This window comes from Oryctolagus cuniculus, chromosome 8 (genome assembly GCF_051225735.1).
Source record: "Oryctolagus cuniculus isolate XC-2025 breed Fujian yellow rabbit chromosome 8, ASM5122573v1, whole genome shotgun sequence".
NCBI lineage: Eukaryota > Metazoa > Chordata > Mammalia > Lagomorpha > Leporidae > Oryctolagus > Oryctolagus cuniculus.
In genome coordinates, this window is record NC_142874.1 from 102,749,658 (window position 1) to 102,776,904 (window position 27,247).

The 27,247-nt window shown below is 40.5% G+C and overlaps 1 protein-coding gene across 3 annotated transcripts in view; it reads right to left on the reverse strand.

Moving 5' to 3' along the window:
* GRID2 (glutamate ionotropic receptor delta type subunit 2) overlaps nucleotides 1–24,366 on the reverse strand; it is a 1,603,946-nt gene extending 1,579,580 nt beyond the window's left edge. Inside the window, exon 1 of one of the 3 annotated variants that reach the window (XM_051819557.3) lies at nucleotides 23,805–24,366. In XM_051819557.3, the coding sequence (XP_051675517.1) occupies nucleotides 23,805–23,892 (88 nt within the window). In that variant the 5' untranslated portion in view covers nucleotides 23,893–24,366. The remainder of the gene's footprint in view (nucleotides 1–23,804) is intronic. The other 2 variants (XM_051819556.3, XM_002716957.6) reach the window with 2 other exon arrangements.
* Nucleotides 24,367–27,247: the final 2,881 nt, after the last annotated feature.

A 27,247-nucleotide genomic window follows, 5' to 3' on the forward strand; every position in this document is an offset into this window, starting at 1 on the left:
ACTGTGGTGCAGCAGGTAAAACCGTCACTTGCCGTGCCAGCATCCCATATGGGTGCCACTTGGAATCCCGGCTGTTCCACATCCATGCGGAAGATCCAGATGGAGTTCCTGGTTGCTGGATTTGACCTGGCTTAGTCCTGGCTATCATGGGCATCTGGGGAGTAAGCCAGTGAGTAGAGAATCTGTCTCCCTTCCCTATCTGTCACTGTGCCTTTCAATTAATAAATCAATAAATCTCCCTACTAATGAACCTGGGAAAGCAGCAGAAGATGGCCATGTCCTTGATCTTTGCAGCCATGTGGGAGACCTAGAAGAACTCCTGGCTCCTGGTTTTGGCCTTGGCCAGCCCTGGCTATTGTGGCCATTTGGGGAGTGAACCAGATAAAAGAAGACCTCTTTCTCTCTGCTTTGCCTCCCCTTCTCTGTAATTCTGACTTTCAAATAAAATAAATAAATCTTTAAAAAGTATTTCACACTTGCTTTGAAGTTGATAAAAATCAAATACAAGTCTTCAGTAATATTATAATGGGGCAACGTAGCAGAAATAGCATGAGATGCCCTGGATCACAATTACCAGGAAACCAGAGAATGCCCCAAAGAGAGAATATGGCTTTTTCTTGGCAAGGTAATGGAGGTTACATGGATAAGCCTAGGTTGCATGGAAAAGACACAAATCCAGGAAAACTATCCCATCGAAACAGTTAATATGGGAAGAACTAAGTACAAGTGTTTATCTTCTGTGGCTGAGTGAAGTTGGGAGATTATGTAGGAATAGCTATGTTAATCTCCCTTTATCTCAATAACATAATGGGAAAGTCATATTACCAGTATTGTTAGGATTATCATTACAGTGTTATGAGCTAATGCCTAAAAAGTACTTGCAACAGCAATTGGCATACTGTTAGTACAAAATAAATGTAACTCTAATTATTGTTTTTTCTATGAATAACAAGTTATATGTCATTCTCATTGCAGAGAAAGGGTTTAGTTGTTTTCACTACATCCTTTTGTTCTCTTCTATAGAATCCCTCTGGACATGTTCAAAGAGAGATAAAGTAGGATTAAGGATCAACTTAATACATTGATGACAGTTGAACCCTAAGTGAGCAAATTAGTTCAATGATACATTTCTAAGCTATGGAAACAGTTTAGCTGTATTTTCTTTTTAATAACAATTCAAATATACAGTAAAAGACTTTTTAATGAAAGCATAAATTAAAATTAAATTGTGGACATTACATTTGGGATTCTATACAAATTGTACTGATTTGCCTTCAAATGGTCCAACAATTTACTGACCTTTTAATCAGTTATAAACCTGAGGAGCTAGCTCTGTTGATTAAAATCACATTAATAGCTTAATCTGGGAGGACAAGTCTAGTTTAACTTAAAAAAAATAGGCAATTAGTAAATCACAACTGGTGTGTGAAACTGCCCAGAGAATTAAATGCTTACCAAATTACTATAATTTCTCTCTTTATGTTTTTCATCAAATATACTTTTCCCCATCAAACTTTCTGGTGCAAACATGAAAAAGTAGACATTTTGGGGGACAGCCCTGGGGCACAGCAGACAGATTGAAGCCCCAACCTGCAGTACCAGCATCCTATATGTGCTCCACTTCCGATCCAACTCCCTATTAATGTGCCTGGGAAAGCAGCAGAGAACGGCCCAAATCCTTGGGCCCCTGAACCCACATGGGAGACCTGGAAGAGGCTCAAGGCTCCTGATTCCTGACTTTGAATCAGCTCAGTTCTGACCACTGTGGCCATCTGGAGAGGGATCTAGCAGATGGAGGACCTCTCTCTCACCATCTTTCTCTCTTTAGCTCTGCCTTTCTAATAAATGTTTTTATTTTAAAAAAAAAAAAGGAGTAGATATTTCAGTATAGTATGTATTAGGAACTTTAGAAAAGTAGACCTAGGGATTTAAATGATAATTATAATACTAAATTGAAAGTTAAGTAGGCAATTCGTTTTTGTGGTATGGCCATGAAAAATCAGATACTGGGTCCATATAGCAGAAAGATGGAAAGTTTATAACTAACTAGACACTTTTTTTCTGAATCAAAACAAGAGGTTTTTTAAAAGGACAAAGTGATTTTTTTTTTTTTTTGGCCACAAAGTATAGCAAATCTCTTTGTTTTACATTGAAAACGAGAATACAAATAATCCATATAGTCATAGGCAGTTTTCCTCTTCACTTGACATAATTAAAAAAATCAATTAACTCTAGCCTCAAGATATTTGGCTAATGTATGCAAAATAGACAGAAATAAACTGTACAATTATTTAAACAAAACCAATTATATTTATGATGTTTTGGAGGAAGGCCAGAAAGAGAGAGAGATGGCAAAGTGATGTTGATTGAAAACACACTTTATCCCAGTAACTGTTCAGCCTTCTAAAGACTGTTTTATCTATATAGTGGTTATATCATCTACACTTTTACACAGGGGAACATTATGTATTAGAAAGTTGAGGCTGGCGCCGCGGCTCACTAGGCTAATCCTCCGCCTAGCGGCGCCGGCACACCGGGTTCTAGTCCCGGTCGGGGCGCCGGATTCTGTCCCGGTTGCCCCTCTTCCAGGCCAGCCCTCTGCTGTGGCCAGGGAGTGCAGTGGAGGATGGCCCAGGTGCTTGGGCCCTGCACCCCATGGGAGACCAGGAAAAGCACCTGGCTCCTGGCTCCTGCCATTGGATCAGCGCGGTGCGCCGGTCGCAGCGCGCCGGCCGTGGCGGCCATTGGAGGGTGAACCAACGGCAAAGGAAGACCTTTCTCTCTGTCTCTCTCTCTCACTGTCCACTCTGCCTGTCAAAAAAAAAAAAAAAAAAAAAAAAGTTGAAATAAACTGTTCGTAAGTACTAAAAATTGGGAAAAAGACAAGCATAGATGCATGTGATGTAATCCATGATTTTCATTTCTATAAATTAACAGTTGTTAAGCCAAGATTTTTAATATGTAATGAAATAATATGGCCGGCGCTGTGGCTCAATAGGCTAATCCTCCATCTGTGGCGCCGGCACCCCGGGTTCTAGTCCCAGTCGGGGCACTGGATTCTGTCCCGGTTGCTCCTCTTCCAGGCCAGCTCTCTGCTGTGGCCCGGGAAGGCAGTGGTGGATGGCCCAAGTCCTTGGGCCCTGTACCCTCATGGAAGACCAATGGAAAACTAGTTTAAATTTTAAAAATACATAAAGAGAGAAGTTACAGTAATTTGGCAAGCATTTAATTCTCTGGGCAGTTTCACATACCAGTTGTGATTTACTAATTGCCTATTTTTTTTTAAGTTAAACTAGTTTTAAAGTTAAACTAGTTAAACTTAAAAACTGTCTCTCTCTCTCACTGTCCACTCTGCCTGTCCAAAAAAAGAAAATGGAATAATAATGACAAATATGAGGATAAAAGAAGAACAGTTTGGATTTCTGTTGGTTTTTAAATCTGAGAGAAGCCTAAAAGATGAAAACGACATACCCCAGCAGCATGAAGGATCAGATAGTTCTCTAAAACTTGAGATAATTTCCTACCTCAAACATTACATTTAGTAGGCTTCAAAAGAATCATAGTACTCTAAAGAAGTATAGTGGAGCACATGTAAAATGGATCCTATGTTAATGAAAACAGTTATCCATTTCTGCACAATTGGGCTATTTCTATCTCCTGGGCAATATCTCATGTTAATGCTATTTTGATTATGTGACTATAACTATTTAGTAAAAATGATGCTACTCAAAAGGTATCTATGCAACATTCAATTCACTTAATCTATCAATATTCTCATGAACCATAGGAGGTCCCTATAGACAACTTTTAGTATTCCTGCCAACTCCCAGAGTATATATTCACATATTTCTACAGGCAAGGTGACCTAAGGAGCAGGGTCAGCCAACAACTACAAACTACCACTGACAAAATGGGAGAAAGGCTGAAATCTTCTCTGGCGCACACTGTGGGAAAGATGCTCTCAAATCCAGAGAACCAGGGCATCAGAAGTACAGGAGTAGGGTATCCATGAAGTAACCCAGCAAAAGAAGTCCAAGAGTATAAGAGACCAATGCAGGTGACTACATGATCATTTCTGCAGGCAAAGCCAGACTGGGAACAGGAAGAAGGACAAGGAAAGTTGAAAGAATTTAGTAACTTGTACATCAAATTGGAAAGAATACACTTCAGAGGGGGCCAGCGCAATGGCTCACTTGGTTAATCCTCTGCCTGCAGTGCCAGCATCCCATACGGGCGCCGGTTCTAGCCCCAGTTGCTCCTCTTCCAGTCCAGCTCTCTGCTGTGGCCTGGGAAGGCAGTGGAGGATGGCCCAAGTGCTTGGGCCCCTGCACCCGCATGGGAGACCAGGAAGAAGCTCCTGGCTCCTGGCTTCGGATCAGCGCAGCACCAGTCGTAGCGGCCATTTAGGGAGTGAACCAATGGAAGGAAGATCTTTCTCTCTGTCTCTCTCTCTCTCACTGTCTGTAACTCTACCTGTCAAATTAAAATAAAAAAGAATACACTTCAGAAAGAGGTTTGTAGAGACTGAATAAGTTAGCGCACACAAGTAATTCACAGTCACAAAACATTCCATTATACTAATGGTATAACACAAATCACCATTCATCTATGAACTGTCGATTGTTAGGGCTTGCCTCTTATTTGGAATTATTACTATTTTATATATTTCTGGAATAAATAAAAAATTGTCCAAACTGTTAGATACCAGATGTTTCTCCACTCATGACACAAACTAAAGCAATTTTAAGTCTGTTCTATAAACGTTCTGTAGATCTCTTTAAAACAACACACTGCAGTTGGAATAGCAGAGCTTTAGCTCGGGAGACACAACATCTTAGCTTAGGTGTAAACTGATGCAATTGCCAATATCCAATCAGCTCTGCTGGGCACTGTGGTCAAATAGCAGATAAAGAGAATGAGCAGAAAATAATAAAAGGAGCCATCACAGACCCCATTTTCTGATTGAAAGAAAAAAAAACAGCTAAATATATTTGTCTATAGGAGACAACTTATTCTTAGCTGTTTTCTCTTTTCTGTCACCTGTGAAGAAAAGAAAAAGGCTCCTTGAATAATTCAAAATAAAACCAAACAAAAAGAAAATCTAAGTCCACTTCTTCATTCCCCCTAAAAGACTTGTATGGGAGGAACAAACAACCAGTTGCTAAGACAGAATCACTGGCTATTAATAGAGAATTCACTTAGGGGAGCTCAAAGTCTGGCCCAAACTCAAAGATAATCACTTGTCAGGGATTAGGACTTTGAAATCAGGGTGCTGCCTTGTTCCCCTTTTCCTTCACTCAGTCCCAGTTTGCTTCTTTCACTCCAGCAGTAATCTTAACACATCTTTCACTCTCAAAAGAATCTGCTTTGTACATTAAATTATGAATCATCCTGTTTCAAAGCAACCTAACAAAAGGGTGTGAGCATTAAGGCATAGTCAACTATCAGAATCAATGAGATCTCATAACATGTTAGCCATGAATTTCATGAAAATTTAGAATGAATTATCTTCAAAGCAACAGTTAACCTTAAATTCAGGTTGTTCAATGCCTAGTTTCAACTTTGATTTATGTGTTGCAGAAAAACCATGGTTGTAAAACTGAATTAACATTTCAGGGACAGCAGGTAAATAGGCAACTCTATCAGATCTCAACCTGGGTCTGCACTTCCTACTGCAAAGCCCATGGCCCTTATTAGAAGTATATTTATTTCAGAACTTCAATCTCCTGAAGTGTGAATGCTGAATTTGGCGGAGTCCACAAGTCCATGTTTTAATTTTATTACGATTTGTGCTTACAATTGATGAAATAGAGAAGATAGAGGAGCAAGTAAATTTGAGGCTTTGATTCACAGTCACAAATTAGCAAAGTAACCAGGGCAAGGCTTGAACCTATAATCAAGCCACCAAATCCAGTGATTATTTTTTATTCTACTCCACACCTCTCTGACTTTACAAAACAAAAATATTTAGTTAGAGCTCTTTAAGCTTACCAATTATCACAGTTTTGATAAGACTCACTTCATTCAAGTTACCCTGCACTGATTTGAAGGTTCATATCTGTTTACTTTGAATTAACAGCTTGATAGCAAGACTACGACATGATGAAGGCCCTCCTCCCCATTAAAGGACTCAACTTCCCATTTGTGGCTGTCACAATTACCAATTCATTAAGAACACAAAATATGAGATGGTAAAACTCAATTCTAATAATTTTATACTTAGTGTTTTTTTACCAAATTAGATATAAATATCCTAATATTTTACAAGCTAAAAACAGACTGAGGGGTCAATTTTGTGGTGTGGTGGGTTAATCTGACACCTGCGACAACAGCATGACATATGGGCACAGGTTCCAGACCCATTGCTCTTCTTCCAATTCAGCTCCCTGCTAATTCACTTGGGAAGGCAACAGAGGATGTCCTAAGTACTTTGGCACCTTCCACCCATGTTGGAGACCCGGATGGAGTTCTAGGTTCCTGGCTTTGGCCCCAAGCCTTGCATCCATTTGAGGAGTGAACCAGAAGATAGAAGCACTTTCTCACACTCTCTCTCTCTCTCCCCCTCTCCCTCTCCCTCTCCCTCTCCCTCCCTCTGTGACTCTGCCTTTCAAATAAATAAAGTAAATGCTTTTAAAAAAGGATTGAGTATTTAGCCTAGTAGTTAAGACGCCTGTGTCCCACACTGGAATACCTGGGTTTGACAATTCCCTCCAACTCCTGACTTCAGCTTCTTGCTAAGGTGGACCCTGGAAGATAGCACCAATGACTCATGTAATTGTATTCCTGCCACCCACATTTGACCTATTTGAACTGGATTTACACACTGGCTCCCAGCTTCAATCTCAGCCCAGTCCCAGGTATGGTAGGCATTTGGAGAGTGAACTAGCAAATGGGAGCTTGCACACTCTCTGTCACTTTCTTGCTCTTTCTCTCAAAAATAAATAAAATTCAAACAAATAAACAACAACAAAAACAGACTTAAAAACCAGAAAGAAAACCAGCAACTGGATCCTCTCCATTCCACTTCTCAGTTCTATCAATGGTTTACACACAGACACACTGCCTCAGTTTCTGCATTATTCTGACTCCCGACTGGTATCTGCACATAAGTCTTCTTATCAGAGACCTCTTACCATGAAGCTAGAGTCTTTGGGGACTAAGAAATCTTTCAAAAAGAGGCATGAAGTTCTAGTAAGATTCCTTCAAGTTTGTTTCTAAACAGAGCCTGTTCCATTCCAGGTCTTGCTTCTCCCAGTCTTGCTAAATTACTTGCCTTTCCTCTAGTTAATTACGTTTGCAGATAGCATACAACTGAAAAGCACAAAATTCTATGAAAATTTATTTATACTCACACATAATTCTATTAATTTACATAAGGGGACTCTATTTGCAATATAAAACTAGAAAAACAATTATGCAAAAGAAACTGAAGTCACTATCTTTTTATTTTACCTTTTTAAAATTTTACCTGTGTAAACACACTTGCGACTATAAATGCACATCAAATAAATTACCAAGGACATGCTTAATGCTGATCACATTCATTTCATAAAAATGTGCACTCACATTAAGAACCAGCAAGAAAGATACACACTTTGGCGTAGGTTAATTCTCCGCCTGCAGCAAAGGCATACCATATGTGCGCCACTTTAAGTCCCAGTTGCTCCACTTCCAATCCAGATCCCTGCTAAAGCGCCTGGGAAAGCTGTGAAAGATGGCCTATGAACTTGTGCCCAGACACCCACATGGGAGACCCAGAAGAAGCTCCTGGCTTCTGGCTTCAGTCTGGCTCAGTCCTAGCTGTTGCAGCCATTTGGGGGAGTAATCAGAAGACGGAAAATCTCTCTCTCTCTTCTTCTCTATGTATCTGCCTTTTAAATAAGTCAATAAATATTTTTAAATATTATTTAGAATTATGAAGAAGTACACATGCAAACTAATAATCATAATTGTCCTACTGTTATACAATTAGTAGTTTCTGGACATAAGCAGATCAAAATATTTTAAATAGTTCACATTTTAAACAGAAAATAATATTTAAGATTATACATGAGAGAAATATTAGGAAAGATAATCAGAAAAATACTGTTAAATTTTTTAGGTCAAAATAGGATCGAAACAGGCAAGGGAACTATTGAGAAAATGATTCTTGGGGTATGACATTCCCCAGTTATGTCAAAATTATTTCAAGTTTAAAATTGAACTCCATTTCTCTTCTCTCAAAACAACTCCCTTTTCATATACTTTTGAATGATATCAGCATACACTCAGTCACTCAAGCCTGTTCTAGACAATGATGCTGGAGTTTCTTCTTTTGCTTTCAGTTCTCAAGAATGATGGACTCACTGGATGCTATCCCTTAGCTCATCTCCTTGGCAAATTCTTCCCCCAATTCCAATTTTCTTCTGCTAGGCACAATCCTTCATCAACACTTCCCTGGAGTACTGCCAAGTTCTTCTAACTGGGATCACACTGACACTACAAAGTTCTTATAACATAAAGCCCAAGTCTCTTCGCTTACATAGTTGGAGAATTGCCAGTGGATCCCACAGGGAACTTCTTAACGTCTAACCTTCTCTCTTGCCACGTCCCCATTTTAACTGTATATTTACTTCCAACAGGAATTTTTTACCACTTCCTTGTGTAGCTATATTATTTTCTAACTCCATGACTTTAACCAAAGTCAACTGAACTTTAAGCATATTTTTTCATTCCAAATTACATGAGTGTAATTGATTCCCACGAAGTGAGAGGTTGGGTAGTTACAACTTAAGAAACTACTTTAAAAGTATAAAGGCAATGGAAACATTGGCATTGGTTTCTGATCCTTCAGGATTGTGTCAAGATACCTGAAAATTAGAAACATAGAGGCAGCACACTGATATGTCATCTCATATTTACAACATATTTTAGAGTTTAATAAGCATGTTTATTTACAGTGGGTTTTTTTCCACATGATAACCAAGCCAAGGTGGGAGGTATTGTTATTATCCCCAGCTAAAATTTAGAAACATAGGCTTTGAAAGCACATAAGGGCTTCTACCTCTGAAGGTGATAGTTTATAACTATCTGTGGTCTCCTACTTACTATACTAGTTCTGTGAAATTTAAACAAATAAAATATCATTTCTAACTTCCCCAAAACAGGTCTCCCTTTTGCACGCTAGTATTATTTTTCTCTACTTTGTCTAGGCAAGGAAGTGCAAGAGATACAATCTAAATAGGAGTAAAAATGAAAGGAGTAAAAATGAAAGGTAATTATTTTCCCAAGGGGCAGCTTCTAGGTCATACAGCAAACGTAGGCACTTAGTAGTTCAAAGGTTCACCTCATGAAACTCATTGGCTGCAAAAAGCTCTTTTTCTGCTCATCATTGCAGTATGTAATATCTTAGTTCATAATGAACTGAAGTATACTTACTATTAAAATATTGAAAGGACAATTAGGCAGATTAAACTCATTCTCAATGACTAAAAACCAAGACTAAAAAGTCACATGTTAGGAGTGTCTCCAAGGATACTTTGTAAAGAATTGTTCATACTTTTTTCCATCATTTTATAATTTATTCACTTATTTATATGATGGGAATAGATTTTATGTATTTCATACCTATAGTTTTAAGAACATGATATTTCCCACTCTCCTTCCTCCTTCCCTATTTTTCTTTAAATGTCTTTGATGACATACACTCAATTTACTTTATAATCACAAACTTTTCACCCACTAAATAAAGAACTCAACAAGTAGTAAGTGGAAAAACCACTTTTCCTTGGAACATAGACAAGGTTTATAAACAATAATCAAATCTCAAGATGTCAATTTCATTCATATATTTTCTTGTACACTATATGTTAGTTGCCACAAATCAAAGAAAACATTATCTTTTGGGGATGTCTTATATTTTTTTAACATTCTGCCACATTCAGCTCAAATGTAGTCATTATATATACATATATATGTACATATGCATATATATACACATACATATATAAATACACACATAGACACTATTTTTTTTCTTCAGAGATATTAATACCACAGAGTTAGAGATTCATGACAATGGCCATAATGTGCAGAAAGAGGGGTATATTGTCATGGTATCATTATATATGGTATTATTCAGTGAAGCAGTATTTATAAGTATTTACCAAATGACAGAACAACTTTCCTTCCCAAGGGGAACATGACAGGTGTTAGCATAATGGCAAAATAAATATATATACATTATACGTTTCAAATGTGTACTATGAAACATTCAAAACAGGAAACATTCCAAAATACTTCTCTCAAGATTGAACTGTCTGGTCTTCCTGTAATTTTTTCCCTCTTCTCTCTCATACGATCGTCTAAGAGTATCCCCTACCTATACCAAAGGGGAAACAAAGATTCAAAGACACACTCCTAAACAACAGAGAAAAAATTCTGCTTTTTGAATCCATCACAAGGACCCCACGCTTGAACAGAGACTTATGAGTTGTTCTCTGACGTCCCATTTTATGATCCTGGCATATTGTAGGCACCCCTGTCCCCTCTAAAGAGGGTTGAAGACTGAGTCACTCTATGTGCTACAAGGACCTAAAAGAAAAAGCTCATTCCCCAGCCAAGATAAAACTGACCTAAACTAGCAGACTTCTCTGTGTGCCACAGCAACAGCAGCCATACCTTCATTTATTTAAAGGGGTGAGAGTCGGGTGGACATGCAGTCAACACCCATGAAACGGCCAGCCGGCGGCTTACAAGTAAAACAGGATCAGGGATGTTGAAGTCGGGGACCTCCCCTTGATCACACCACTTTCCCCTATTCCCTTTCTTCCCACTAATTAGTCACCAACCAGATTTTTACATTTATCTTTGCTACGTGTTTCACAGTTCTTTTTGAAAAGTGCAATTATAAATTCTTCTTCATGATCTATCAGCAAGCATGAGCTGGAGGCTAACTGGGAATATACATTGTGAATTCTCGGTACCTAATATGTATTGATAGGCATGTCAATCCAGCAGTTTATACATAGTTACGTAAAGTGTTTAAGTAGTATTGATAAAATCTGTATTTTTTTCCAGTAAAACAATCACCATAGGCATCACATGGGGACCTGGGCGAATCCCTGGGGCCCTGGCTGTCAGCAGCATCTCCCCTGTAGGGCACTCTTGTCCCAGTAATAAGATGCTGCATTGTGTTTCCAGCGCCTGCCACTCACTCAGCCTATTCCTCTTTGTGGGTCTCAAAGCTTCGCATACTTTAGGAGTCCAGCAGCCAAGAGAAAATGCTTCTTCAGTATCTGGGCAATATTTGGAGAAAATAAAATATTTTCCTTCTCAGCAAGCCTGTGAAGATGAGTATTCCGGGACTGATTTTCCGGTTTATAGATGATCTGAAACCCTTTGCGCCTTCTTCCCTTGCTTTTGGCCATTTCACTGCTCATTAGCATTGCCACTGAAGGGTGGACAGGGAAAATAAAAAGAAAGTATCAAAGCAGCCAGTTTTGCCATTTAGTAACTGTTTATCAACCACAACAAGAACTCTTGTGGCGAAAAACATCAGAACTGGCCAGTTAGTTTTTGAACTATCTGTTATTTCCAATGTTTATCCCGGCTCAAAGACACCTACGGAATTACAAGTTGATATAAATATGTTTTCCAAAACCACTTAGGTCACTTGTGAAGGAATCTCGTTTTACTTCACCTTTGCTGCAGGGTAAGTTCTCTCCTTTTGTTTGCTACAGTATAAAACTGCCATTTTCATTGATGTTTTTTGTACATACAAAGTACAGATTAGTAATATGAAACAGCTGTGTCCTGTTAACTTCAAAAGTAAGGCAAATAAGGAAATGTAACTTAAGTTCCCCATATTCAAGAGATCGTGTTTAGTGGACTATCTGATCCATGGCATTAAATTTAGAAAGACCTTATTTATTTTATCAATTACAGAAACAGTAGATCTTAAAGCCTCCCCCTCCCTTAGCATCAAAACAACTGACATCTATTTAAAAAAAAAAAAAAAAAAAGAGGAAAAGAGGCAAATGATAGATCCTCTCCCTGAGCTCTGACTTTGGCGAGATTGTATTGACTTTGTAGCCTATAGTTACAATAAGGTGAATGATTAACTGTCAGGAAGCTGAGGAAAGAGATTTCATTATAGATGAAGACCATCTGTAAGGGATAACCTCCTCATCTATTTATAAGTTTTTTTCTGAAATATGTTTGCTTTATGGCACCTTCAGGCTTCAATAAATGCCACACGGATGGCATGACTGAAATATTACACTCTTTAGAGCCATTGTAGGACACAGACATCCAGGGATGACTGGAGTCCTGAACTGCTGAATGTCCTACCATCAGCTTTCTAACATTACAACATTTTCTCAGATGGCAGATACACCTGAACGTTCTAAAAGTTTAAAATTCATTGTTTTTTTTTAAGCATTTTGGGATTCCACTGAGCACATAACATGCCTGAATAAACATTTGTTGATCCCCCACATTCACGTTCTAATTTACATGAAACCTTAAGTATACATGTTCTACAAATGGAATATGAGGATGCAGACTGCAATTTCACAACTTGAAAGTGATGAATGATATGGCATGTCCAAACCTCACCATTACCTCATCACAGCAAATAAAATACAAACCCACTGAAGTCTATGTGTGAGGCATGACCCATGTGAATGAAGTGTTTAAAAAAAATGGACAGGCTGGAGTTGTACAGGGGGTTAAGCCACTGCTTTTGAAAAGATATCTCTCATGAGAATGCCAGTTCAAGTCCAATCTTATTTCCTGCTAAGGAACCTAGCAGGACAGCAGATAATGGCTCAAGTGCTTGGGTTCCTGTCACATACGTGGGAGGCCAAGATAAACTTCCTGGCTCCTGGCTTTGGCTTGTCTTACCTCTCTGCCTGTTACACTACCTGGAGAGTAAAACCAGTGGAGGGAAGCTTGCTCTGCCTCTCTCCCTTGCAATCTGACTTATTTATTTATTTGAAAGGCAAAGCAATCTAGTTTGAAAAACATTCATAGAAAATGTGGAATTTAAATATATATATTTTTTGACAGAGTTAGAGAGAGAGACAGAGAGAAAGGTCTTCCTTTCTGTTGGTTCACCCTCCAAATGGCCGCTACGGCCAGTGCACTGCGCCAATCCAAAGCCAGGAGCTTCCTCCTGGTCTCCCATGCGGGTGCAGGGCTCAAGCACTTGGGCCATCCTCCACTGCCTTCCCGGGCCACAGCAGAGAGGTGGACTGGAAGAGGAGCAACCCGGACAGAATCCGGCACCCCAATGGGGACTAGAACCCAGGGTGCCAGTGCCACAGGCGGAGGATTAGCCAAGTGAGCCACGGTGCCAGCCTAAATATATTTTTTAAAAAGCTGAAAATCAATTTTGCTAAAATAAATGCAAAATGATTCTCATACAAGTCATGCCTCCTTGGGCAATACTGAGAATTGTTGGTAAATGTAGAAAGAAAATTCAATGATCTTTTATTTTCCTTTCACAAAAGCAGCAAAGAATACATCTAGACTCTACCTAGCAACATAGCAATTGCTGCTATATCACTAATATAATTTTATACATTGTCAGATTGTACAGATTATCAGAAAGAAGAATCAGTCTTCTAGGTCTCAATTCACCTTACACTACCTGCAACAAAATAAACAGAACAGTTCTCTCACCCTACTTCAGCTCCAAAATAGTACCTGGTCTTTGGCGTTTAAGATAAGAAGTCCATTTAAACTGTGTTATAAATAAATAAATAAATACTCCGTTGTTGATGGAACCTTACATTGGAATGATATTCATGCTAAGTATACTAAGCATTTCAACCAATTTTAGATGCTCATTCTGAAATTCGGATTTAAATTTACTGAGGGTTCTTTCAAATGACTGCACTTCACCACCCCAAGAAGTTAAGAGCTAGTAAGTTGAAAATATCTTGCTCTTCTGTAGTATATTAATTGTGTTCTTAGGCGCCAACCTTAAATTGTATATTTTTTGTCAATCATTGCTGCTCCTGAACCACAAGATCCTATCCTCTCTCTATTCATGTATTACATGTTCACACATCGACTAAAAGATGTAATCAAGCAGAAACGACCATACAACATCCATATGACATTGTTTCCAAATGACAAATGCTTCTAGAGAAAAGACAGCAGTGTAAATAATGAAACAGGCAAAACATAATTCTGTATTCTTATTTTAATGCAGCTATTCTTATCTTGGGTGCAAAGTCAACAAAATTTACACAATTTGTGGATTTTTTAATATACCAATGAAACAACTAAGATTTACTTTCAAAATGCCAAATTTTGATATTTGAAAATTTAGAACAGTTCCTTTCCCTATTTTCACCTATGACTGAAGATCTGTCAGTTATAACATAAGTGAAAGATCCAAAGGAAATATTTACAAGTACCAGTGGAAATAAATATTAAATAAATTTCTTTCATTTATTTAACTTCTATGCTGTGATGATATACATTGCTTTGTACAATGATTTTAAACAAATCAACTGCATAACAATATTGATGTGGAAGAAAACCCATAATCAGCTCAAATATGTCTATTACACCAAGAGGATTTTATGTAATTCTATACTCTCAAAAACTAAATATTTTATTTGTAAAGGTATAGCAATAATCAAAATGTAACCCACTCATTGTTTCAGGTAAGAAATTTCTACTAAATTTGCACAGTAATCTGGGAAACCAAATGAAACAAAAATGAAGAACTAATAAAAGTTTGATTCAGAAGGGACATCTAACCTGCTTTCTCAGCCCAATTACAGTGTCTGTGCCCCAGTACTACTTGATCCAAGATTTAAAAAACACTCTCCTTGCTGTTTGAACACTTCCTATCCTAAAGTTGGAAATCAGGTAAGATTGAAGGAAAAAAAGGATTTATTTGAAATCCTGTTACTGATAATTCTTCCATGCATGAAGTTTTTAAGAATTACCACGTGTATTCCAACTGCCATATTTAAAAAGAAATCCCCCTGTTTTCTTCATTTCTCCAGCTCTCTTTCTCCCTTATGGCAAAACGCATAGGATTCCTCATGTCCTATTACAGTTTTGAATGCTCTCCAGTCAGCAGTTTGTCGTTTGCAATGCACTAAAAGCACTGGTGTCAGTCATCCTCGTCAACATTGTCAAATGCAGTGGTCCGGGCTCAGTGTTCATATGGAACCATGTGACAGAGCTCCTTGCTTTCTCTTCCTAGAAATACTTCACTCGTGTTTCTTCCAGAACACCACATGTCCTGGTTTTCCTTCTCACAGGCCACTCATCATTCCCTGTTCTTAGATCCCCTTCCTCTTTCTGAATTCTAAATTTCGGAATGTCCCAATGCCTACACTTGGAGCTCTTCTCTTGCTTCTTCAATTCAGTGTAAGACTGTATTTACAATGGTAAACTTGTAGACTATATTTACTGAAAACAGTGAGCCCAACTCCCAAACTCATCCCAAAATTACATTCATGTAATCAACTACCAATTTAAATTCTCAAATTTGTTATCTAATGGAAGTACACAGAATTCAACAAATGCAAGTTTGATTTCTACCTAAAACTTGCTCACTTCCCCATATTCCCAGTGAGAGTTAATAATAATACATTTCACTTAATTGCTCGGGTAAAACACTTTGGAAGCATCTTTACTTCCTCTGGATTTCTCTCATCTGAATATTCCATCTAAAATCCCTTTCTTCTATATTCAAATTATTTACACAGTCTGACAATTGCCCTCCCAGTTCAGTTACCAACTCAGTCTAATTCATAACTGCCAAATTGTATTTCTGGTTCATCCAGTCCACCCAGAGAAAGTTATTTTTCTAAAACACAAACTACTTAATATCCTGTCCTTGATCTTGGCCCACATACACCTAGAAGATCTAAATACCTTACTATGACCTGTAAGTCCCTACAGGATCTGCCCTAATTGCCTCTCAGACCTCATTTCTTTCCATTTCCTGCTTTTCTCACTAAACTACAGCCAAACTGGCTTCCAAGATGGTCCTTAAGCAAATGAGGTGCATTCTTTAGTGTCCTGTTTCATGGTCATTACCCTTGCCATACCCCCTGCGTGAAACCCTTCATCAGACATCCACATAGCTCAATCCCTGTCTTTGAATCAACCCTTTTCATGAGGGATCACCTCCTCAGAGAGGTCGGAAGAGCCCACCCTAGTGAGAACAACATACTTTATTACCCACCATTTCCTTACTTTTCTTCATAGCTTTTATGATCACCTTACATCATGTCATCTGTGTTTACCTAGTTGTCTCCTCCATGAAAACGTACACAGCTTGCTTGCTCAACATATGATTCTAGGCACTTAAAGCCATAGAGAGATTTAGAATAAGTATTTGCTGAGTGAAAGAATACTTTTCCAGTTGACACACATACTGCATGTCGATAACAATACTTGTATTGCCTTGTAAATTAAGGAATCTTAACTCCTAAAATTGTAATGATCTCGTTACAGAAGCAAATACCTTATTTAAGATTACAAAAGACAACTCAGGTACTCAAAGCAACGAAGTAACATTTTAAAAATACTATTTTTGTATGAAAAGCATGAGAATTGCTATTATCTATTTAAATGCTTGTGTGTGTGTGTGTGTGTGTGTGTGTGTTTCCCCTGGATAAATATATTTGTTATTTCAGGACTGGACTAACAAGTGATTTAAGAATTGTTAACATGTGGGCAAGAGTCGGTGCTTAGGTTAGTTAGGTGTTCACCCCTGGACTTCTCTCTACTCAGGGGCTTTCAGTGGGCCAACCCAGCCTCAGCATCACATCAACTACCACCTGATGGACAATAATAGAGCAAAAGCAACAAAACCTGCAGCAAGAGTCCAAGACAATGAAGAACTATGAATTGGTTGTTTATGTCATATTCTATACATGTTGAGCGGTGTCAAGCATATGCTAACATTCCCTGTGTGCTTCCAGTTTGTAAAGTCCAAAGATTAATGAAAACATAAGATTTCTCATCTCTGTAGTTAGCCTTACTTGGGACTAGTTTTATGCTGTGTGATGAGTCACCATGCATAATAGCTTAGTATTAATACTAGACAAAACATAAACCATCTAAAACTGGAAACAGATAAACCCAGTTCTCACAATTGATATTGAGGTTACTTAGAGTATATGATGATCAAAGATATTATTCATAATTTGTTTCAACCAAAAATAAGCTTCATTCTAAGGGGTCCTTAATGTAACAGATATCAGTTTCTCTGATATTTTGATTTTTATAATTCTTTCTAAATTATCTTGTAAATATAACGAACCACTTGAATGAATCTCATCTCCAAATTTGATATTTCTCATATTCCTCAAACATTAGTTTCTTCATTGTAGTTCATAAAATCTCTTTTTTAAAATATTATTTATTTGAAAGGCAGAGTTACACAGAAAGAGAAGGAAAGGCAGAGAGCGAGGGCTTCCTTCTGCTGGTTCACTCCCCAAATGGCCGCAACGGCCAGAGCTGCGCCGATCTGAAACCAGGAGCCAGGAGCTTCCTCCAGGTCTCCATGTGGGTGCAGGAGTCCAAGGACTTAGGCCATCTCCTACTGCTTGCCTAGGCCATAGCAGAGAGCCAGATCGGAAGTGGAGTAGCTGGGACTTGAACCGGTGCCCATATGGGATGCCAGCACTGCAGGTGGCAGCTTTACCCACTACGCCACAGCCTTGGCCCCTCATAAAATCTTAAATTTTAAATGAAAATTAGTCTGAAACTTGTGTTAGGAAAAAATATGTGGACTAAGGAAATTCCATCACTTTCTAATATTGCTCAGATAGCTACTTATAAAATTCAGATTTAGTCTCAAAACTTCTATATTATAATTTAGCATACATGCTATTATATTCTGAAATTCTCCATTTTCAACTCATAGGAAATTTGTCTACACCCAAATATTGAACTCACTAATTAAATGACCAGAATCTGCAGACATCCCTAACAATCAGTTACAAAATAACTTCAGTATTTTTCTGCATCCCTTATACATCCCAGATCATTTAATTGTACTTTGAATTTTAATAACATTATTCCAATTAATTAATATTGGTAGAGGCATAACAGAAGGCAAATTATTATTTAAGGTTGCACAGAATGTGGGATCTTTCCAACTTTCAAAGTTATCAGATTGAAATTCAACCTATATTTCACCCTTATTGTTAAAATTTGATGCTAGAAGAAGAGTGCTTCTTCAAAGTAATTAAAGTAACATAGAAATCACTAAATGAGAACAGACATTGGTTTACATGGCCAACAAGCCCATGGTTCTAGTACTGGTGGTAGTAGTTGTAGGTCAGCAGAGGCTAGACACAATCCCTAAAACTTAAAATTAACCAGGCAAAAACTATCAGAGAACATGTGATCATTCACAAAATTCCATGGTCGACATTATTTTTAGATATAGCTTTGTGTTGATGTACATGTTTTCTTCCAAAGCTGTTTATGTTTCATGTCCCAAACATCAATCATTTTGGAACCTCAGGCATTCCATAATTTGCAGACTTACTGCAGTTAGAAACTACTTAACCAAACAACTTTATTCACTAATGTCTGCTTGCATGAGCAAACATCTTCTTCCCAGTGCCTTAGTTTTTGTTTTGTTTTTTTTTTTTCACAGAGAATAAATATTACTACATGAATATATTGCTGAGGCCAGTGCTGTGGCACAGGTTAATCCTCCGCCTGTGGTGCCAGCATCCCATAAGGGCCCTGGTTCAAATCCCGGCTGCCCTCTCTCCACTAGGGCCTGGGAAAGCAGAAGACGGCCCAAGTGCTTGGGCTCCTGCACGTGCATGGGAGACCCAGAAGCAGCTCCTGGCTCCTGGCTTCAAATTGGCACAATTCTGGCCATTGTGCCCATTTGGTCAGTGAACCAGCAAATGGAAGACCTTTCTCTCTGTCTCTCCCTCTCCCTGTCTATAACCCTACTTCTCAAATAAATAAATTTTTTTTTAAAAAAATATATTGTTGTTGTTATTTTAAGTTTGTGAAAAAACACTTATATTGCTGGGTGTAGCACTCTAATCTAGCTGGAATTTATCAAGTGTTGACCTGTTCTAAAATTAATTCTTACAAGAATAAGAGAAAAGGATTAGATTCACTTTCCTTGTTTGAAAATAAAAACCTGTATCTTAAAGAATTACAAACCTCAGTAAGTAGCATCTTTTTTTCTGAGAACTTAAAAAAAATATATTTCACGTGGTTTTCAATGAGGACTACAAAGGAACAAAGAGCTCAGAATGTAGTGACCCCTAATGGCAAAGATATCTTTATAGGTCATAAATGTATTTTCTGATAAACATTACATATGTAGTAACTCTCTAGACATTGCTGTTCACCAATATGTTGTATATACTAGAAAATGATGATCCAATAGAAATATGAATACATTACTTCCAAAAATAAAGTAATATATGCATTTGAAGGAAAAAAGAAAACTAGATTTAAAAGTATGATCTTAAAATTATAATATCCCTTTAAGATAAGATTACAGTATGATAATACTTGCTTTAGCAATCAGAAATGAATGAAAAGGATCTTCCACTGTGCCGAAACATTTCAACTGATTTTCATTTTTGGATACGTCAAAACTGAATCACCTCAGTTTTTATTCACATTTGAATTTAAATTTATGGTAGATATTTAGTGTGTGTACATTTCACTTGGAACAGAAAGTAAAGGTCCTTAGTGTAATGGCTTATTAGTCATGTCATAGTTGATATCCTTGATTAATACAAGATTGTCTAACTTAATGCACACCTGAATTGTGCTTCAAATATCTATATTAATGATACAGAGAAGAATAATAGCAATGTACGTGTACTAGTACTTTTGAGAAGTTTACATATCAGTTATCCAGAACTACTGTTGGGGTAATAAGTAATTGATACATCTTAACAAGTGCAAACCCCTTGAAGAGCCCCAAGGGCTGTCATTAACCAATGCAAGTCATGTAAGGAGTTGAAAAAAAAAACAGCATTTTGGTCTAAGAGATACTGCATCTCCTGGAAGTGTTTACATTTGTATTTGATAAAATATTTCTCAGCACAGAAGTCTTTGAAACACACTTTAAATTGACCTGCTATTACTCTTTGTAATGCGTTGACACATTCTTTCAACATTGTGCTTTAAGTTTCACAGACTCAGGATCAAAAAATTTTGTGAATTGTCTCAGGCGTCTCAAACATAATGTCATAGCTGATGATTAGGATCTCAGAGAATAAGTATCATCTGCTTATGAGAAAATCATGAATAAATGCTTCTTTACTACTCTGTTGACATAAGGCATTTTACTATGACTGATAACAACCAAAGTGTGCTAGTGGCGTGTGTAATCTATGAGTAGGTATAGTATTTGAGTGCTCCCTTGTAGAGATACATAACTGAAGACAACTAATTTACAGATCAGTTCTGTGAGCACAGCAACCAGATAAGGAAATGAGCATGTATTAAACTGTTAAAACATGAGATCTTCTATATTAGATATGAGGTAAAACACAAACTGTGCAGTTGACTGGAAATGCCACCTAATCCCTGCTTAATTAAAGCAGGGCTCTAAACTCCTGTTGTGTTTAGGGAGTAAAGAGTGTGGGACGACTGATGTATGAAGAAAACAGCAGTCAGCGTGGCTAATCTCAAAGACTTTGGAGCTTTCTAGCTACATAAATCAGAGCGACTTCTGAATAGCCTCATAAAACACAATATCATTGCCATTCCACTCACGACTTTTTGGTTCTTCCTACAGCATGCAGATCATTAGGAAACTTCTAAGCAATCAAGTAATGTGGGTCTGATGAAATTACTCAATCAATGCACAGGCTCAAAGTAGAAGCATAATTCAAAATTGCATACTCTTTATATGTCAAAAGATTCTTTTATTGGGGCCCACTAGAGGTTATTCATTCCTAAATATTCTACTTGCATGTACCTGTGTGCGCCGAGGTACTAAGCAAGTATCAAGTATCTTCAATATGATTTAACAGAAACTCAACACAGTTGTAATACTATACAGTTTTTGACTGAAACACATTTTCATTTCTATCATAATGGGTTGATCATTATAATATATCCCAACCTTGTAGAGAACGAATGGATTTAATAAACCATATGAGCTTAAAATATGTAATTGACTTTATTAAACTACCTGCATGAAGCAAAAACAGTAGCAAGGAGAAATTTTTCACATATATAATCTGGTTGAATACTAAGAGGATTCAATATTTAAAGAACCTATTAGAGCAATGTCTTTTTATCTTTCCAGTTTTCCTGAACCACGTATTGCAGCTACTTTCTGCTTGAACACATCACATGGGGCTGGGAAAGCCTTTCATTCCTGCGTATCTCCTTCTGTCTCTACATTTGAAATGCTCCCTCCTCTCCCTTCACCTTCATCACTTTCATCCCTCTGTCCTAACACATTCTCCTACAAGCATATTTACATAAAAGTAATCACATCCTTAGAGAATGTAATTCTCTTTTCCAAGCCACCTAGTAAACTGCATGTGACCTGGTGCCTTGCAATTTTAACACGGATATACAGTTTTGAATATGTCATGCTGACAGTGGGGGTGGACACAGAATGGGCTTTTAACCCCTGAAATGTGCAAAAACCGGTTTTTTTAGATTTAGGAGTAAACATTTTTAAGTATGTTAATCAAAGGTATGAATCTTTTGAAACAATCAATTTGCCAATTTTATGGTCCCATTAGGTAGTCTCTAAGATACATTTTTTAAAAAATGTACAAATTGCACTCAAGTAAAATTCATTCTGAGAACTACTTCTTTTAGCAGGATATACATAGTTAATGCATACAAGCAGCTTTCTAAAAAATCTGTAATTTGTACACACTTTTTTTAAATCTAGTTATAAATAAGTAAGCCATGTCACACTAACAAACAACAGTATGGAAAGAAAAAATACAACAGTTGTTTTCTATTTAGAAACAAATGCTCAGACTGCATTGCAAAATAGTATTCAGCTGCCGAAGGCTAGCAAGAGCTGTAGGTGTGTGGAAATAATGTATGTATCGTGTAAACCACAGAGTAATCAATTAAGCAAGCATTTATCCAGGAGACTCCCCTCCTGAGGAAGGAGAAGTGTAAGGCAGAAACCCCTACTCATAAAATGAATATTAAAGTATGAGCATTGCATATCTGCATGCCCACTCCAGTCATTTACAACAGGACATAACCGTATGTCATTTCTTTAAGCGAAGCATAGTTCATTTCCGAACTCTATCAGAACATCACTGAACCCCTCCACGAGACCATCATTTCTCCCTGAAAAGTTCTCAACCCACAAGCACTGCCAGCCTCCAAGCAAAACAGGATCCAGCCGGCGAGCCTCCTAGTGTGTAATTTACTTAAGGCACCAGTGCAAGGTTTTCTGAATCCTGACCTCATTATCCCTTGCACAGAGACTTATACAGTTCTATTGATAGGAATGACAGAGATGGCAGACATGTTTACAAAGAGCCTCTGAGTCCGAGTCAGGGAGCCCCAAGGAGCGGAGGGGCAGGCCACTGTGGGCCAGCACACTACACAGAAGCCCCGGGCTTGGAGGGCACATCCGCCACCTGCAGCAGGGTCCCCTTCCAGGCGCGTGTGTGTGGAGCTGCGCAGTGGAGGGGCAGGGGACGGAGAGGGGAGAAGCTGTGACCCATCTGTCGCTTCGATTTACACAACGCCGAGCCTTGTGGACAGACAAAAGTCCCATGCCCAGAAAAAAATTTCCCCAACAGGGGCTTTTCTGCAGCCCCGCCAGCGAAGCTTGCTAGCCCACGGATGAGAATTTCCATGAAGGAAATGGTCGCATTAACGAACCAGGGCTGCGAGAACCGGGCTGCGCTCAGCTCCGGCGGATTAGCAAGTGAGAAGAGTTGGAGCCCGAAGCCGCGAGCGCCGTGCATGATAATGACGCGCGGCCCCCGCCCGCCCCCGCCGCGGTCGGTCCCGGCACCGTCTGGTGGCCAATAGGTGGGGCCACGAGCAGCCCCGAGCGGGCTCGGCCGGCCTCCCCCGAACCCCGGGGCTGCCACGGCCGGAGCCCCAGCGGCAACTCGGAGTGGACTGCGGGCTTCAGGCGAGGCGGCCCCGGGGAGAGCGGCCTGCGCGCGTGTGCCGAGCGCCCGGGGGGCCGGTTTGCCGGCGCGCCAGGCCCGGGGAGCGCGCGCGAGCGAGAGAGCGAGCGAGCGAGGCGGCCAGGCGGCGAGGCGCGCGGCTCCCAGTCCTGGGCCACGCCGCCGCCAGCCCCTCCCGCCACCGTCGCGGCGCGAGGACCGCAAAGCCGGCGGGAGAGGGCGGCTGGGGGCGCCCCCCAGCACCGTCGCCCTGGGCTGCGGCGGACTCAGCCGCCTCACGTTGCAAAACCACCTGTTCGCTCGGAAGGCAGCGCCCCCCGCCCCCTACCCCCGTGCCGTTCGCCTCGCAGGTGACACCTTTCCTGCTCCCCCTCAGATCTTTTTTTTTTTTTTTTTTAAATGGAGCAAATGCACATCCGGGAGAAAATATGGAAGGTAGAGTCAATTAAACTTCCTCTCCCCACACACTCGGAATCCCCCGCACTCCCCTGCACGCACCATGAGGGAAACTCGAGACCCCCACGCGTGCAGCCCTCTCCAGGAGCCACCGCGAGGCAGCAGCCCGCGTCCGGGTTCGAGCCTGCACCTCCCTCCCGAGCACGGAGCGAGCGTGGGGCAGGGGAGCGGGCAGGGGCGCTGCGCGGGCGCCGAGGGGCACGCGAGGGGCGAGAGCTCCGCGGGCGTGGGCGAGCGACGCCAGCCCTTTCTTACCGATGTGAATGATCGAATCCGCAGTCGCCGCGTCCCAGGTTCGAGACCCCCAGAGCGACAAAACCAACAGCAAGGGGAAAACTTCCATCTCCTCCTATGCCGATTCCCTTGGAGAACGGGGTTTTTCCTTCCAGTATTTTTTGTTTTTGTTCTTTTGTAAAAACCAGTCCAAAGAGTTTGAGGTCACGATAGAGTTGAGTGCAGCTCTTTTATTTATTTTTTTTTTCCTCCTAAATTCCTATTGCCAGAGCAAAAGCCTTTGGATCGTCGCTGGAGAGGGCTGGGGGAAACGAAAGCGCCCAGCCTGAAGAAGCCTCCTTCGCAAAGCCGTGTCACTTGGAGGGGAATTTTGGCATCGCCAGAGTTGTTTGCAGTTTGGCTTTGTAAAAACGTATCCAGCCTTGGCTGCTTTCGGGCCGGGGGAGAGGCTGGAGCTCAGACCATCCCCATAGCTGCGCGGGGGCCGCGGGTCTCGGGTCCCAGCTCCGCCGCAACTTCCAACAGCCCACCCCCCCTCCCACGCCGGATGTGCCCCCTCCCCGCCCCCTCCCCCAGCCAAAAAGCCCCCCCGCCCCCCGCCCCCGTGGCCCGCAGAGAATCACTCGTCTTCGCCGCCAAAAATCTGGAGTGGAAAGGAGCGATTAGGAGATTCCGAGCGGAGCAGCCAGATTCCAGCGGGGACGGGGGGGAGCCCTCTCCGAGAGGGGTAGAAAAAGTGAACTTCAAGGTAATGCAGATAGTAATGCAGAGAAAATCCCGTTCCTGCGCGAGGCGGGGAGCGGAGCGTGGCGAGGCGGGCCCGGGGAGCCGGTTCGCTGGGGCGCGGTGGCGGGGGAGTTGCGCCGGGCGCGAGCAGCCGGGGCCAGGCCGGCGGAGGGAAGCCGCCGCGGGCTGCAGGATGCTTTCGCCTGGCGGGATGCAGGAAGCAGCGAGCGAGCCTGGCAGCTTCAGCACCAGCCCCACGTTGCCTAGAAATGGATCACCTAGGAGAAGGAGCGAGCCCGCGAGAGCGGTGCTGTCAGGCGGAGGGAGAGGGGGAAACCGAGAGAGGAAGAGCTTCTCTCTAATAACCACCTCCTCCCCCTATCTGCAATACAAGGGAGAAACAAAATAGTGCTCTCATTTCCCTTGGAATCTTCAACCGGGACTGAGAAAAAGGCAGGACCTTAAGAGAAAAGACGCTGGAGCCTCCCCCCACCCCCTTTTTCTTTGAGGAGGTTAAAAGCAACCTAAAAAAGCCACCCCACTTATTTAACCTTGCTGTTCTCCAACAGGTATCAGACTTTTTCTAGTTTTTGCCTGGAATTAGTCACATTAGTTGAAAACAAATTAGGGACACCTGGTCACTTAGGGAAAAGGAGACCTAGAAAGCTCTTAATGAGATTTCAATTATAAAGTTATAAAAAGGAGTGAATGTGCTAATTACCTTTTATACAGTAAGGGTTTTTTTTTTTTTCAGCCTCCAGTGTACTTTGTAGGTAATCAGGATAGAGAAAGGATCCTGAAATCCTTTCTATAGATGAAAAGCCTCCTCCATCAGAATACAGATCTTGGAATGTAAAAAAAAAATGATAATTAAATAAAACAGAAGCATGTTTCAATGAAACATGTGGTCCAAATATTGCATTGACTAGCTCAGTAACCCACGCAGATAAATTCAGAATGAGCAAGTTGGTTGCTCTGCCATGGAAAGAGCTGAAGAAGGGCTGAATGAGAGCCTCCTAGTTTCCAGTGGGGGGGATTTTCTGGAAGCTTATTCCTTAACAAATTCCTGATCACTGTGACTTCCTATCTCCTGATAATATTATATCAATCTGGCCTTCCTGCAGGCTGCAGATGTGTTAACACAATCACGTGACTAGTTGAGGTCAGCTGCTAATGGTTCCAGTATTGTTTCTGTTAAAACTGGAATCCTTTGGAAATGTGGCCGCTTTAGGTGCTAGCTTGCTAAACTCATCAAACAGCCTTTCAGATCCCTCCATTACCTCCAGTTTGGCAAATATGTTTTCTTCTGATTCTCCCTCGGGTCCCCCTCTTTAGCCTGCTTAACATGGGTTATTCTTTCAGCAAACACAATTGTACATTCTCACCTCTGTGAAATGATTGTCCATGTTATATGTCCCGCATCCGAGTCAGGTGCTGATGCACACCCTGGTGGAAAGCAGTGATGGTCCAAGCAGTTGGGTGGCTGCCACCCATGTGGGAGACCTGGACTGGGTTCCGGATTCCCAGCCCCGGCTGTTGCACGCTCTGGGGAGTGAACTGGACAGGAAGAGGAGCAGCTGCGACAGAATCCGGCGCCCCCACCGGGACTGGAACCGGGTGTGCTGGCCCCGCAGGTGGAGGATTAGCCTATTGAGCTGCGGTGCCGGCCCAGATTGAGTTCTGAACTGCTGGTTTTGGCTTGTTTTTCCTGAACATTCTAGAAAAAGCTGCACTGCTATGCTGTTAGTTGTGTTAGTAGCTCTGCTGGGACAGTACTGGGGCATTTTCGTTCTCCAGGCATCTCTCCGTGCCACCTCAAGGCTAATTCAGATTCCTTTTGCCCGTGAATTGGTGTCTATCCCTCAACATGAAATAAATTCATCCACCTTCTGTGTTTCACAGCCTATATTCCCTTTGTACTAGACTTTGGGCTACTTTGAATTAGATCCTCAGTATCCTGAGAAGGAGGCCCATAGCTGATTCGCATGGCATTGGGTACACACTTCATGCAAGACTCCCTTTGATGACTTGAATATCGTCACTTGTTTCTGAATGTGGAACACCAGTGCTTCTACGAAGTCATCATTGATTCTGCTTTTCTCCTTCAATTTTAATCATTCCTTTCCCCACCTTTAGTATTTGTAGACTCAACATTGATTACAGTAATGTGTGGTTGATGTCATTTTACTTTTTCGTGGGTTCTGATGGCAATTTCACAGATTATACTTTGTTGATACAGATAATGAACCAAAAGAATGGATGCACTTCCCTGATGGTTGCTTCAATGATATTCACAGGGGCATTTTAAAAGCTGATGAGTCAGAATGCATATCAAGAAAAAGATTGTGAAATAACCATGTATCATGGAAAGAACACTATAGAAGAATCAGAGGAATGCCAACCATTTGCTGAACTAATTCTAACAATAAATTTAATTCTTTGGAGAAGCTAAATATAATCCTATCTTTTCTTGGAAATCTACTTTTAATGTATCAATTTTTTTTTCATTATTTCCAAACGCTCTAATTTAATGGTTTTCACCTGGAAAGCTTTTCTGAGGATCGCTTTAGGCTAATGTAATCAACCTTGGAGTGTGGGGCCTTGCCTGTAAAGCAGCTGTTCTAAAACTACTCGGGTGAGTCCTGTGTAGTCATACTTACGAATCACTGTTCTTTTTAAAAAATAAAATTCTTATTGATTTGGATGAGTTACAGAGAAAGAGAGGGAGAAAGAGAGAG